Source organism: Malaclemys terrapin, chromosome 4, assembly GCF_027887155.1.
Source record: "Malaclemys terrapin pileata isolate rMalTer1 chromosome 4, rMalTer1.hap1, whole genome shotgun sequence".
NCBI lineage: Eukaryota > Metazoa > Chordata > Testudines > Emydidae > Malaclemys > Malaclemys terrapin.
The window spans coordinates 89232041-89247970 of NC_071508.1; the positions used below are offsets into that span (position 1 = coordinate 89232041).

Below are 15930 nucleotides of genomic sequence, written 5' to 3' on the forward strand. Positions count from 1 at the left end.
ATGTTAAACACAATTTATTACAGATATTCCTGGTAAAAGCTATACTTTGTTATATGAAAGATAGATTTCCCCCCTAGCTTTGCATGATGACTTCAATGTCAATTTAGGCAGTTAACGTATCAATTTCTTAAATGATACGTCCACTAGTAGTTAGGATAACTGTTTTTAAATGCTGATTGAAAGCTTAACGGACTGAAAGGGAACCAAATCTTTTTCTTTTTGGAAATTGCAAAAAAACAAAGAGCAAGATGAGAAAAACTGTAGCAAAATACTGCCTATCAGAAAAAGGAGTTGCTGAGTCTTATGAGTTCAAGTATTTAGTAAGCTCTCTTTCCTGGAAGTGTGCGCAAGATATTGCTCTTTAAGAATTGTTGTGTGTAATTTATGTTCCTGTACCCAATCACATCTCTACTTTTGTATTATTTAGCATGACACTGTATAGGAATGCCAATATATAGTAAAGAGAAAGCAGACATCTCATTTAATATGATAACTTTGTGGTTTCTCCCTTCGCAATTAGGTAAGAAACATTTTTAATTCTAAGTTGTAAACAGCACAAACTTCCAGTCAAAGTGTTGTAGCTGTTTTAGGCAGAGTCTTTTCTAAACGTTGCTTTTACAACAGAGCAATCTAATTAGATCTGTCCTATCTGACAAATCTCCCAAATATGATACATGGGCCTTGAGTCAAAGCCTGTCACTTCATTATTTATACCCATCACAGCAGAACGTGAGTTTCCCAGCTTATAGGAAGAAATATGGATGGAGATGTAGCTGTTTCTCTATGTGGTGTGTACTGTAAAGACTGTTACTTACCTCTAGTGTAACTGTTCTTCGAGATGTGATACAGAGGTGTATTCTTTGTAGAGAGGTAGGGGGTGTGTGTGTGTGTGTGTGTGTGTGTGTGTGTGTGTGTGTGTGTGTGTGTGTGTGTGTGTGTGTGTGTGTGTCCCCAGCAGCCAGACAATCTAGCCTAGCAGTACCCGTATGGTTGTACTCATGGCTGTAGCACCTCCCCCAGTTATATGAGGGGGGAGGAGCCCCAGCCTCACTCAGTTCCTTCACACCAAAGGTCAAGCGCATAGACTGATGCGGAAGGGACAGAGGGAGGATTGTGGAATACCCTTCTGCATCACATCTCGAAGAACAGTTATAATACAGGTAAGTAACTTTTTTCTTCTTTGAGCAGATGCAGCCACGTATTCCATGTAGGCAGGGCCGGCTCTGGCTTTTTTGCCGCACTAGGCAAAAAAGCCTCCCACCACCCCCGCTCTCCCCAGCTGAAGCGCCGGGGGGAGGGCGGCGAGCCTGGCCGCGGCCCTGCTCTCCCCAGCCGGCCAGAGCACCGCCCCCCTCCAGGTGCCGCCCCAAGCACATGCTTGGTAGGCTGGTGCCTGGAGCCGGCCCTGCATGTAGGTGACACAAACAGTACTCACAGGAGATGTGGCTTGGAGTCTATTTAAGCAAGGATTGCAGAACTGCCTTCCCAAAATTTGTCTCTGCTCTGGATGCTGCGGTAGTGGCATAATGGTTCAGAAACATACGTACCGCTGACCAAATGGCAGCCCTGCAGACGTCCAATATTAAAACAGCATTTAAGAATGCCATCAACATAGCCTGAGCTCTCCCAGAATGAGGTTGCACCTTTCGTGGGTGTGTTGTCAGACCTATTTCATAAGCTGTCTTGATACAGGAAGTTATCCACCTAGAAATCACCTGCGAAAAGACTGCTTGTCCCTTCATTCAGTCTGCTTACAACACAGACATGGAGAATCATGAAGAGGTTTAGTCCTGTCCAGGTAAAAGGCTAGGCATTGCCTGACACCAGCATGTGAAGACACTGCTCTGCCAGGGTTGAATGTGGCGGAGGAAAGAACATAGGTAAGCATACCACTTAGTTAAAATTAATTGAAAAACCACTTTAGATAAAATCTTAGTGCGTGGTCACAAGGTCACTCTGTCTTTGGAGAGCTGCGTGTAAGGAGGCTCCGCCATCAAAGCCTACAACTCTCACACTCTCCTTGCAGACGTTATTGCTACCAGAAATGCAATATTTTGGCACAAGGAGAGAAAAAAAGATGCCAGAGGCTTGAATGGCAGTCCCATCAGAGCCACTAAGACTGTATTAAGGGCCCACAAAGGAATTTCTCTCTCACTGGTGGGTGGAGATGAGATACTCCTTTCAAGAACCTTGTTACCATAATATTCAAAAATAGCAACTGCCCCTGGAAACACCAAAATCGCTGCCAGATCTGCCCTCAACTGAGCTTCTGAGACCACTCATGACTCAGGGAAAACATTTGCTAAGTCAACCCGCAAATTACTTGACCTGGGGTAAAGAATCAATCAGCCACCAGAGTAATGTTCTTTCCGATGCAAAACTCCCAGAGCAAGATCATCTCCTGATACAGAACACTTGTGTGCTCCTCCTTATCTGTTCACATAATACTGACAATACCACCACGATGTGAGTATGTGAACCACTGAGCCCTTAGTGTGACCTTGGAAAGTGTGACCGGCATTGAAGCTCCAGGATGTTGATATGCAGTGAAGCTTCCTATTCTGACCACAGGCCCTGAATTTTCAGCGACCCCAGATGTGCTCCCCAGCTTCTTAAGGAACTGTAATTGACAATAATCCTATTCAGTGGGGTCCAAGCAAGAAGAACGCCCTGGCATACATTTCCCTGAACCTCCATCACCATAAGGCATCCCGGATCGGTAGAGGAAGTTGGACAAGTCTGTCAAGGGATGATGGGTCAGATGATCGACTGACTTCAGCTGCATTTGGTGGGGGCAAAGATGCAATCTGGCAAAATGGATCATTTGTGTGCACAGTCATGTGACCCAGCAGCCTCAGGCATACTCAAGCTGTGACAGAGTTGAGCTCCAGACAAAAGCGATGAATCATCTGAAAACGTCTCAGACTACTAGAATCTATTAGGTCTCCAAGGAACTAGATTTTTTGAATGGTGATCAATGCTGACTTCCTGTTTAGGGTGAGGCCCAAGCAATCGAGTACGTGTACTAAGATATACACGTAAGAGAGGACCTCTTCCCTAGACTTGCCTCTCAGTAACCAATCATCCAGATATGGAAGATATGAATTTCTTTTTTCCTGATGTACACAGTCACCACAACCATACAGTGGGTAAAGATCCGGGGAACTGAGTTTGGTGTATTGATAGTGCTGGTTCGACACAACAAACCATAGGAATCTCCTGTGGCTCGGGAAAAATCGCTATGTGGAAATAAGTATCTTGATGGTCCAGGGCAGCAAGCCAGTCATTGTGATTTAATATGAGGCCAGTTTTTAGGGTGACCGTCCATGTACCTGATATATTTGTTAAGATTGCAGGTCTCACCCCTTCCTTGGGCTTGGGAACCAGAAAGTACCAGGAATAAAACCTCAACCCTGTTGCTGCAGAGGAACCTATGCCATAGCTCCCAAATCTAGCAGAGACTGAACCTACTCCAGGAGCAGTGTCTCACAAGAGAGGTCCCTGAAAAGGGATGGGAAGGAGGGAGGGGAGAAAGGATGGAAAGGAACTAGATGGCATAAGCAATATCAGAACGAGTTAGGACACAGTCGTCCATGGTAATCAAGTCCCAAACATCGTAAAAACGAGCCATCTTGTCCCCAAATGGAGGACAGGAATGTAAAAATCATGACTGGATCACCGCCCTAGATACCCAAGACAAAATTGGTGCTTAGTAGATGCCAGAGGATGGGGACGGGGACAAGTCAACAGACTGAAACCAGAACCAAAAGGCATTTGCCTCCAGGACATATGACCCTTTACAGGGTAGTCTTGCTGCCTTGTGGAAAAAGACTGCCCAATGAAGTGCAGTGAGTGGTGCTGCTGGTGACTGCCATAATAGTGCCTCTGCACCACCAGAGTATACCAGGGGTCATAGTAGATCACAAGCTAAATATGAGTGAATAGTGTAACACCGTTGCAAAAAAAGCAAACATTCTGCTATGTATTAGCGGGAGTGTTGTAAGCAAGCCACAAGAAGCAGTTCTTCCACTTTGCTCCATTTTGATTAGGCCTCAACTGGAGTATAGTGTCCAGTTCCATTTCAGGAAAGATGTGGACACATTGGAGGAAGTCCAGAGAAGAGTAACAAAAGTTATTAAAAGTCTAGAAAACGTTACCTATGAGGAAAGATGGAAAAAAATTGGGTTTGTTTAGTCTGGGGAAGAGAAGACAGAGGGTACATGATTAACAGTCCCGGAGTATTTAAAACAGGGGTGGGCAAACTTTTTGTCCCAAGGGCCACATCTGGGAATAGAAATTGTATAGTGGCCATGAATGCTCACAAAATTGGGTTGGTGTGCGGAAGGCAGTGAGGGCTCTGGTTGGGGGTGCATGCTCCAGGGTGGGGCCAGAAATTAGGAGTTCAGGGTACGGGAGGGGGCTCTGGGCTTGGGTGGGGAAATGGGGTGCGGGGAGGGGGTGAGGGTCTGGGGTGAGGCTGGGGATGAGGCATTTGGGGTGTAGGAGGTGTTCTGGGCTGGGATCAAGGGGTTCAGAGGGCAGGAGGGGGCTCAGGGCTGGTGCAGGGACTCAGGGGTGCAGGCTCCGGCAGTGCTTACCTCAAGCGGCTACCGGAAGCAGCGGCATGTCCCTTCTCCTCCGGCTCCTATGCGGAGGCATGGCCAGGCAGCTCTGCATGCTGCCTCATCCACAGGCACCGTCCCTGCAACTCCCATTGGAACGGTGTCATTGGAGTGCGTAGGAGTCGGAGGGGGGCCATGCCGCTGCTTCTGGGAGCCGCGTGGAGTGGCCCCTAACCCTGCGCCCTGGGTGGAGTGCCTGAATGGGGCAAGTCCCAGACCCTACTCCCCAGAAGGACCTCAAGGGCCGGCTTAAAATGGCTGGCAGGCCAGATTCAGCCCAGGGACCATAGTTTGCCCAGCCCTGACTTAAAAGGTTGTTATAAAGAGGAGGGAGAAAAATTCTTCTTGTTAACCTCTGAGGATAGGACAAGAAGCAATGGGCTTAAATTGCAGCAAGGGTGGTTTAGGTTGAACATTAAGAAAAAATTCCTATCAGGGTGGTTAAGCACAGGAATAAATTTCCTACAATGATGTGGAATCTTCATCATTGTAGATTTTAAAGGGCAGGTTAAGCAAAAACCTGTCAAGGATGGGGTCTAGATCAGGGGTCGGCAACCTTTCAGAAGTGGTGTGCCGAGTCTTCATTTATTCACTCTAATTTAAGGTTTCACGTGCCACTAATATATTTTAATGTTTTTAGAAGGTCACTTTCTATAAGTCTATAATATATAACTAAACTATTGTTGTATGTAAAGTAAATAAGGTTTTTAAAATGTTTAAGAATACCAAACACTTCATTTAAAATTAAATTAAAACGCAGAGCCCCCTGGACCAGTGGCCAGGACCCTGGCAGTGTGAGTGCCACTGAAAATCAGCTCGCGTGCCGCCTTTGGCACGTGTGCCATAGGTTGCCTACCCCGGTCTAGATAATACTTAATCCTGCCATGAGTGCTGGGGACTAGACTAGATGACCTCTTGAGGTCCCTTCCAGTCCTACGGTTTTATGATCCCTAAAGAATGCAGTGAGACTCGCGGGCAAGCAGACAGACAACAGTTCTCTTGCCAATGAGGTATCAGCACAGCCAGTACTGAATGTGTGTCACCCACCCCTGGTGCTGGGGAAGGCATTGGTACACAGGTCAGCAGCAGTACAGAAGAGAAGGCGGGATTTCCTATGGACACAACGTTGGTGCTGAGGAATGTACCAGTGCCAACAAGGTCCTCGGTGCTGGGCCTGGCACTGGCCTCAATTCTATAGGCTGCAGCGTTGATGGATCCTGTGTCTCTACGACACGACCAGATGGTGTCAACAAGACAGTGGAGGCTGTGGCCTCAAAAAAGTGCTGGACAAGTGCAGAGTCTGGAACAGACAGGCAGAGTAAATCTTCAGCCACCTGGTATGCCACCAGCATGGAGACAGTCAGTGTCGGCATTGATGTCGTCCGTACCAGACTCAACGGACACTAAAGCTGGTACCGGAATCAACTATATGGGTTCTCGGTGGTCTCAGCCTGGTACCAAGGAGTATTTGATGGACCTGCTCAGACCTGTGCGCTGAAAGTGATATGGTGCTGGTCTGCACCCTTTTTAGAAAAGAAGGAAACTCCACAAGGCCTGAGATGGTCCTGATTAGTTTTACGGGACTTCTTCCTCAGCACCCACAGAGGGTGAACGGCTCCTCCATCTCTTGGGAGAGGCAAGCACTGGAAAGCAGAGCGCCTCAATCACCCAGTCTGAAGGTGACCACCAATCAGATGTGGCCCTCAGTGCCAAAACAGGACTTTCAGCCTGCTTGAGAAAGTTCTGCTTCATGCTTAAGTCTCTAGCCACTTGGGTTCTTTTGGTAAACAACTTACAAATGGAGCATCACTCCTAAGCGTGTCCCTCACCTAAACCCAGCAAGCAACTCGTATAGGGATCGCTATTCAGCATCCCCCTCCCCTCAACAGGCAGTGCTTGAACACTGGTGAGGGCATCACGCGGGGCAATAAGTATCCTAACTCATTAACTTCACTAACACTATCATATTACTGACTATATACACGAAGAGAAAAAAAACTCAGAAAATTAGGAGATAGGAAACGTGAGGTGACTACCACACAGAGCTCTGACTCCAGCCATGGGTGGTGAGAAGGAACTAGGGGAGGGGAGTGACTATAGCTACAAGGCACAAGTGCCACCCCTACAGGTACTGCTGGGCGAGATTCTCTGGCTCCAGTGCCCTGGAATACCGGATGCACCTATTCAAAGAACTTTAGTTTTCTCCAGAAGTCTACTGAAATTAATTCTGCTTTTACTCCCCAGGGTGGAAGAAACTTCTGATCAGAGAAACTGCCATAAAAGCTTTTCCTCTTTAAGCAGTAAATGTAATAAAAACATTTTAAAATTCAAACCACTAACAGGTTTTTAAGCTAAGCTTCCATTTTACAAGATATTTCAAAATCAAATCCTCTTATTTGTCCTGTATAAATTAAAGCAAAGTTAAAACCTTTTAAAATGGTTTAACATAGCTGCTGTTCCCCATGTACAAGGAAGGCACAGATTACTGATGCACTAAAGGAATGCAATTTGATTTGTTAGAGGATTACAATCTTTGCCCTATAAGAATGTGTGCCCATGCAAAATACACCTCTACCTCGACATAACGCTGTCTTCAGGAGCCAAAAAAATCTTACTGCGTTATAGGTGAAACCGCGTTATACTGAACTTGCTTTGATCCATCAGAGTGCGCAGCTCCCCCCCACCCCCAGCACCACTTTACTGCATTCTATCCGAATTAGTGTTATATCGGGTCATGTTATATCGAGGTAGCGGTGTAACTTTTGGTACAGTACACCAACATGGAGAATGTATATTTATTTGCACACACACACCATCTCAGACTAAGAGGTTGCTTTCCTGAGTAGCATTGCACTGAAACAAAATATTGCAGACAGCAGGTTTCTGAGTCTCACAGTGTTATACATTATCTTAACTTCAATAAGAAAAATATAGAAACAAAACCTAAGTTTTTGCCCCATCCTCATATGGCCTTAAATTAATTTGGTTCTCAGGAAAGGGAGGTGTAATATGGATAGCATTGTGCCTACCAGTATTTTTTCCCTACACTATCAAAAGCTGCAGTTCAGGACAGAATACGGTCAACTTTGCAATGATTTCAGGATGTGGACAAACGTCTAATACATCAGTCTGTCTTCCATATGATCTAGTCCAAATCTGAGCTCAGGAGGCCAGAGGGGAAGTATTAACAGCATTACCAATCTAGTGCTGCGGTTTCGTCAGAGAGACCAAACCATTTAAAAACTGGAATTTTGCATACCATCAGCCTGTCATTAGATTGTTATTTTGGGCTGCCGTTTACCCAGATTCTTTTCTTGACAAGTGTCATTCCAGGTCATCTCAGTCAGAAGTAGACACATTCTGAAATGGATTGCTGTGGCTTCTATAACACTCTGATCTATGACAGTGCTATACCAGGGATGTAACTCCTTATAGTGCAAGCACAAATGAGGCATTAAACTTACTTTTCCAAAGAAGCCTTTGAAGAACTTCCTTTCCTGGAGGAACAGGGGGGACAAGTCGAGTGCTATTACTGTAGGTAGCTAAAGTGTCCCAGAGTTTCAAACCAACAAGTACATACAAGAGTTGGGAAATGGAGGGAAAGTAAGGGGTATTTAGAGTTAGCCATAGAGAATGCGACAGGCAAATGTGAAAAATCCCATGAAAATGCAGATAAACAGGTTTTACATGGAATGCTAAAAAGATCAGAAGCTACAGCCCCAAAACTGGTGAAAAGAGGGAAATGAGAACTGAACTGAACCTGAGACCCAATTCCATGCAAAGTGGTTATTTTTTTTGCAGCAGTCTTCCTGTTTAGTTCTCTTTATAAGGTTATAAATCAAACTTGGCAGCAGGTGTGGAGATTAAACAATCCAGATTCTGTAGTTTAAGACCACTGAGAAATGTAAATTTTTAATTTTTATCACAGCTAAGAGTTTGCTTTACATGAAAATGAGGATTCCCAAGACAAATATTTGCAAACTGGAAAAACATCTAAAATTGCCGGAATAGCACACAGTTAAATACAGAGAGACACTTTTGGGACTCCATTTCCACTATAAACCAGTTTTTGGAATTTAGAACTCAGCCATAAAAAAACTTGCTCTGGACTAAAAGTTCTGAAGGTCTGCTTTTGTGTGCTCTCTCAATTTCCTCTGAAAGCAAAGGAATTTTTGCTGTTTTTGAAGTTGGTTTCTTTTTTATTGTAAATGCCAATAAGTTCAGTTTCAGAAGCCTTTTTTTTAAATTGAAGGTGTTCAAGCTAAACAAAGAATTAAGCTTGGCAAGTACTCTACAATATAGATCATTTTTGGTGCCCACTTCTCTCGCACTTCCCTATGTCCTGTGGGCCCCATACTCCCTACCAGGAATCTTGAAGATCCTCTTTATCTGTGCTTTAACTGTCCCACTTTCAAGATGAGTTTCCTCACAACGCTCATTTTGAAGCCTTCCAATGTTACCTCTTTACACAAAAGAGGAACACTAGGCATTCACTGTACTTCCCAGACCCTCAGGATGAACAAGGCATCTCTGAAGTATATCCAACAGAAGTCAGCTCACAGAGGGAAGGTGATTCAGTGAAATAATTGAACGCAAGTTCAATAGCTTCACACCATGGGTTTGATTTTGGTGGTGGGGATGTTAAACAAAAATGGACAAGTTAATTGGGTAAGATGTGCAAATTTCAAGTGCATTTGCCATGCAATTTCATTCATTCATATTTTACTGGCTTCACCTTTGGTGCCAAAGTCTAACAAGAGACTAAACACTCAGATACATCTGAGGTAGGTACAATCTTCTTGAGTTAGAACTCAAACACCTGCTCACTCATACCCCATGTCTATATGCATGTCCATTCAATAATTAATGGCAGGCTCCTAAAGGCATGATGCTGCCTTTGCTATCCCTCCAAAGTATTTGCAGAGGTGGCACACTATGCCATAATGTCATAGAATTATTCAAGTTAGAGATAATCCAGCTCATCTCTCTGCCAATGGAAGATTGTAAGCCATCCTGTTGGAAACAATCTAATGGTATAGCAGTAACTAGCAGAGGATATCTCTACCCACGGCAGGGAAAAATCTCATCTCATTCCCCACTGCAGTTTAAGGCACCATCTATACCAATGTTACAATAGTTAAGCCTTTTTATACTAAAGATCTGCATGTTTATACATATCCTGAGATTCAAACTGATTGTTAAAACACAAAATTCTATATTTAAACAAAACTAAGGTTGTGACACCAGGAAAGCAAAGCCAGGAAACTCAAAAGGGAGAAGGGACCATCAATCTTAACCTTGCATTTCCTGACTTCTCCCCACCCACCCTTGATTCTCAGCCTGTAATTCTTTTCAGATGTAATTATTTCATGTTTACTACACATTCTACTATCTAAACATACATACATTCTTTAAACTTAGAGATGTTCTTACATAAGTTTTATATCAGCAGAGAGGCTCCAAAGAAAGATTTTTAAAAGCAAAAACTCCTCTACTTGGACAGGACATACTGAATATTAGTTGGGGAACTAATGAATTAATCACACTGTGGTGTACCTAATAAGAAGGGGCTGGATGCTGCTGCCAAGTTGAGTAAAATCTATTGTATTAAACTAAGTAACAGTTTTTAAAAGATGTAGCAAAAGCTAAACAGATTCACCAGAAGCGACCTCATTTTTACAGGGATGGTTAATCATTAATTTTGCTCTCAGCAAAGCACTTGTTAAACATGAATTTTTCTTTGAACACCCCAGGAAAAAGTTAATGGAAAGACAACATGCAAAATGTTTTTTAAACAGCACTAAGAGTTAATAGTTTAGAGATAACTAATGTATGTTTTAAAAACAATTAAATTATGTTTCTTTTACCTGCTAAAACAAGAACATATATTAAAAGAAATGCATCATTTTTTTAAAAAAAATGACAAGTTAGAAACTGGTAGTACACACTAAAGTAACTTAAAACCAAAACAGATATGACACGAGACAAGGAAGTAAAGTCTTGTCTTTGTACTGCCTCCTTGCACAGGAGTCACATACAACAGACCTGTAGGTTTAAATCCTGCGTGAAGTTAATGATTTTGCAATTTGCAATATATATTTCTTTAATTGACAGTAAAGAGGTTTCAAAAAATACATATAGTGTCTGAGTATCACAACACTAATACATGTGCAATTTAAATCCAACTGGTAATGCAGCCAACCAAGAAGAATATTAATAAGATAACAAATGTATGTAACGACCCCTTAACTACAAACAAGATTGTTGTGCCACTGCATCAAAATAGGACAAAGGGCTTCAAAAGCAATGAAATTCTAATGTACTCTAAGTGTGAATTCTACTGGGGAGATATTGTAAGTACAATTAGCATCCTGACTCTATTAACTTGCAGTAATAGAATATGCTACAGTTACAGAAATTTCTTTTACAAATCTTCACAGTGCTCACTTGGAATTTTTTTCTTCAAATATATTTTTCTAAGCTTCCAACATCAGAACATGAAAGTACATTTTTAGTTGAGTACCACTCAATCTTAGCTGACAGGCAAACAATGCTATAGTACTGCTTTTATCTTTTTCTGGCTACAGTACATCTTGTTGACTACTCATGGGACGGAGATAGAAATTATAATCATATTTTTAGATGCAGTCTATTTCTGCATCCAAGTGCAGTTTTAAGCAACACTTCAGATTCATTCTCTGAGTGCAATCATCTCATAGGCCATGACCTCACCCATGCAAGATTAATCCTGCACTGTATTTATACTGGGATCTTTGATGTGACACATTCCTCATGTATTCAAGTTTCAAAATGAAGGCGTTATCACTTATCAGTCACAAACTAAATGTTTGGCACAGTGCAGATATCAGAGTTAGCAGGGTCTCTATCCACAGACTTTTCTTTAAAAATAGCTGGAGTGGCTCTTTGAAGCTATTCTACTGCAATGAAAAGTCAGACCTGTGAATTTAGTTCTGCAAGATATACTGGTCAGTATGCTACAATCAACCAGTAGGTGACAACAAAACCCTCTAAGAAATCAGGGGACATTTCCCACCAATGTGTTGGAGAAGTCAATTTGTATTTATTTTTTTAGGAGGACATTGAGAAAGACTAAAGTTATTTTCTCAATGAGATTCCTGTTTTACACTCTTCCTGAAGGATCCCATAAAATTTTGTTTGGGCTGATGAGTCAGGCCTAAGAGATAGAAGACAATGCATAATGTATTTGCTAGATTCTATTGATTGCAGTCCAGAAAACTGGAATTTGGAAAAATCCCACACTATTAAAATAAATATAGATAGAAAAAATAAGCATAACTACTTGATGAGCTACCAGACAAGCAAGTGTTTTGACAGCTCTAGACTGTTATCACCTATTCCCTCCTGCTTGTAACTAGATATATCCTATGTCCATTCTTCCTATTGACTGGATTTTGAGAAAATAACACACACTCTGGAAAAAAAAAAAGTCAGAGTGGCATAAAATCAGAACAGGCAACATAGATTTAAGGGCATTGTAACCATATGGGAAATAAAGCTTCTCAAGGTCAGACATTCCCTAAACGAAGTCAGAAGATTGCAGCCCAAACTGTTATATTTGGTAATAGGACAGAAGATGAGCAGCTCAATTTACCAATTTAGGATGAAAGCAAGAATCCCTCAAGGATTAATTCCATTGTTGGATGCCAAAATGCTACTGCCAGAAAAAAGCATTGTATTTTAGTAATCTTGCACATGGCAGACACACACCAGACCCTTAAAAAAAGTAAAAAGCTTCAAATAATCTGATTCCTAAAACATTAGAGGGGAAATATTCCAAAAATAAAACCCAAATGATAGTATCTTAAATTCTAATGACAAACTCCAAATGAACTTCAATTTCATGGAGTTTCACCATTAAAAAAATCCCTACCAAAAGTAGGCTCAGTAGTCTTACAGTAGGTAGTATGGCTGAGAATTTTATGTCCGTTTCCCAGGTTCCAAGCGGGCAGATAGGACTATGAAGACAGCAACTGGAACAGGCATGTGCTGTTGTCATACTTTCTGTATCAGCCTCACAATAAATCATTCAAATACCTCCTTTAGAGATTCTTACAAGCAGAAAAGCTATCTCCACCTTGAATGCTGCATTAAGTTTGGAAACTTCTCCACAATTTAAAATAATCTATCAGGCTATTCAGGTAATTAAACTATTTACAAGGAATATATTTAGCTGTCCACAGGAAAAGCAGGTAAACTTTTATTCTCAATTTAAGTTTGGTATATTAATTGGTAGTTCAAGCAAGCTAAATCAGATATCTGCTCTTGTATGGATTCCAAAGAAATAGTACGCGCTGTGCTTTAAGAACTTTTAATGGGTACATATTTCACTAGTTGTAAGTTTAGCCATACTTAACTGGCTTTTGGGCTTCAGGTTTTTTTAAAAACTACCAGAACAGAATACTCCATTCTGCACACAATTCTCCCCCTCAGGAGAGGATAAGTAAAAGAATAAGCTACACAACAGATGTTAGTCATGTCACTTAATATACTAACAGAAGGAGCGTAGACACTACATCAATGAGGGAAGTGTAAGAACCTATATAGAACAGGATAGGACAAAAATGAATGCAGCTCGATTGTGCGGTCAGTCTATATTTGTGTTTTTAGCTACATAAAAAAACTAAATCTGATAAAGGACAAAGTGCCTCATTTACATCATCTGTAACCCTGTTAGCACAAATAGCAACCAATCACTGCTACACTGAATAAGAACAGATGGGGTGTAGCTTTAACCTGTTGCTATAAATTGGCTGGGGCAGAAATGAAAGAAAAGATTTAAGATGAAGTTTAATCAAAGCACTGAAGTCAGTTCAGAAACTTTATAGCGTAACATGAGGAGGAAAAGGAAATCTAAAACACCCTCTGTTATGTGTGCTAGCAGAGAAGAAACACAAGTGAGAAACCACGTGACTCACTAAAAATGAAGTCTGGCAGCCTTAATTTTGCCCACCATACTGACATCACAACCAGGTAATCTTTTAGTCCATTTAGAGCAGATCCAAGCTAGGCATGCATGAAGTAATGCTACTAGTCTATTTTGCATAGGAAAGAGGAGCCCAAATCACACAGTAGTGCTGTGTGTAATAAAGAGTGGATTAAGTCCCCTGTTTAAGGGGTGCAATAGTACTGGTAAGTGGCAGACTCCAGAGGGAGAGACCAATCTTCATATCTAATCAATACCAGTAAAATAAAATCTCTTATGGACAACAATTCAGTATGGGTCACTGTTGTGTCCATTTTTCTTTATCTAACCATTCTTTGAAAATATCTACTAGCTACTACAACTAGGAAGAATAAACTTAACTCTCTCCCTTCCCACTCCCAGATTAACATGTGCCTCTATAATCATATGCAGTGGGTCTTGAAAATGATCCAACTGTTTTTCTTACATAAGGTGAAAAGTGCACAACTTGAAACTGGAATGCTATTGCAGAATCAGCAACATCTTGGCATAACATTCACAGCACATGAACCAACATTTTAATGAAACTGATATACATACAGATTTCAATCTCTTCACAGCATCTTCACAGACATGCATTCCTCTGGATTCATCCACTTCCACGTGACCCAAGTACTGCAAGGAAAGAGAAAAAAGTTAGACTTAATGGCAGCCCCTCTGAATACTTACAAAAAGCCGCTCTCACCTCCAACCCATACCAATCTAGATGAGATGCTGGACACAAAATACTGGGTGAGTTGAGATTTGCATTCCTACTGTATAAGGCACAGGAATTAGTGATCAGGTGCATAAGTGGCTTTCTGTGTCTCTCAGGCCTATACATGGTACTGGATAGCACTTTTAAGGTGACCCAGCACCAAGAAGGCAAACATTTACTAACCTCAAATCATCTCAGAAAGACACTTGCACTCTGGTAAAGAGCCCTACCCCTTATGTTCTTCCTATCAGTGATTAGAGTACTTTAAGACCTCGTTCTGCCATTGCAACATAATTAAAATGTTCAGAGAAAGCCCCCAATATGAGATGAGGCTTCAGTTTACTTCAGTAACCAAACCTAAAAGTCTTAACCAGCAAAGAATGTGGGAACGCTGTACGATACTGTTAACATAGGTTACCATATCTTTCACTTCAGCAATCCATTCCCACCATTTAATATTTTATTGCAAGGTATCTTTAAAACTTTCGGTTGTAGAATTTTTGGCATAACACAAGATAGAAGTCAGCCGTTGAGCTACACAATCAGAAATTAAGGAGTTTTTCATTTCTTAATGCCCTGTGAAATGGCAACCATAATACAGTCAACTCGGAGGAAAATTTATATTTAAAAACTAAATACTTTAAAATTTGTCAAACTGGACATCAGAATTATTTTAATCTAGTACTACAAGTTCCTCAAGATTTCTCCTTGCCAAAATACCACGCTGTAGATGTTGTGAAACTATTAAAAATTTAATTTTAGAGTGACCCAAACAGTGTTGTCAACTCATGACATTTGGCATTTTTAAAGCTCCAGCTCCTGAAGGTATCTGATTAGGCAGGAATCTCAGCTTTCATTAAAGAAAAAAATTATTAATCCTTATGGTTGAAGAGAATGTGGGAAAATGAATGAAAAATGCAACCCAAGAAATTCAAAAGCCAGAAGACAAAGAATACATTTTTTAAAATCTAGTTTTTATGCCAATCCCACACCCAACTTGAGATTTTTGATCATTGAGGCTTTGTCTCCACTAGTAACTTATTGTCGATATAACTATGTTGTTCAGGGATGTGGAAAATCCATATCCCTAAGCGACAGTTATACCAATCTAACCCCTGGTACAGATGGTGCTACATCAACAGAAGTGCTTCTCCCGTCGACATAGCTACTGCTTCTCCGGGAGGTGGATTACCTACACCAACAAGAGAAGCTCTCTCATCAGCATAAGTAGCATCTTCACTGAAGCACTACAGCGGTGCAGCTGTGTCTCTGCAACCTTTTAAGTGTAGACAATCCCTTACAGATGGCATTACAATTATGCTCCTCACTTGGCCTTTGTGGAAACTTAGCGAAGAAGGGAGAAGTGCCCTGCATTCATAAACTCCCTAACTAGAACAGGAAGTTTAATTACTTAAATATGATTATATTTCTTTAAAAATGCATTCAAATAGCAATTACAATACATTTTTAGTAGTTATAAATGCATGTTTCCAGGCACAGTTTTGTATTGCAGCTATATACAGACTGAGCTTCCAACTTAATGATTTGTATGACAACAGTAAAAATGCCTGAGCCCTTCTATGCTTTGCTTTCATGTTTTCTATCAC

General features: G+C 41.4%; 1 protein-coding gene across 7 annotated transcripts in view; it reads right to left on the reverse strand.

Moving 5' to 3' along the window:
* NUMB (NUMB endocytic adaptor protein) overlaps nucleotides 1-15930 on the reverse strand; it is a 125005-nt gene that overhangs the window by 21042 nt on the left and 88033 nt on the right. For 5 of the 7 annotated variants that reach the window (XM_054027334.1, XM_054027333.1, XM_054027338.1 and 2 more), the window contains 2 exons: nucleotides 14167-14241; nucleotides 8087-8119 (listed from right to left, as the gene is read on the reverse strand). In XM_054027334.1, the coding sequence (XP_053883309.1) occupies nucleotides 8087-8119; nucleotides 14167-14241 (108 nt within the window). The remainder of the gene's footprint in view (nucleotides 1-8086; nucleotides 8120-14166; nucleotides 14242-15930) is intronic. The other 2 variants (XM_054027339.1, XM_054027337.1) reach the window with 1 other exon arrangement.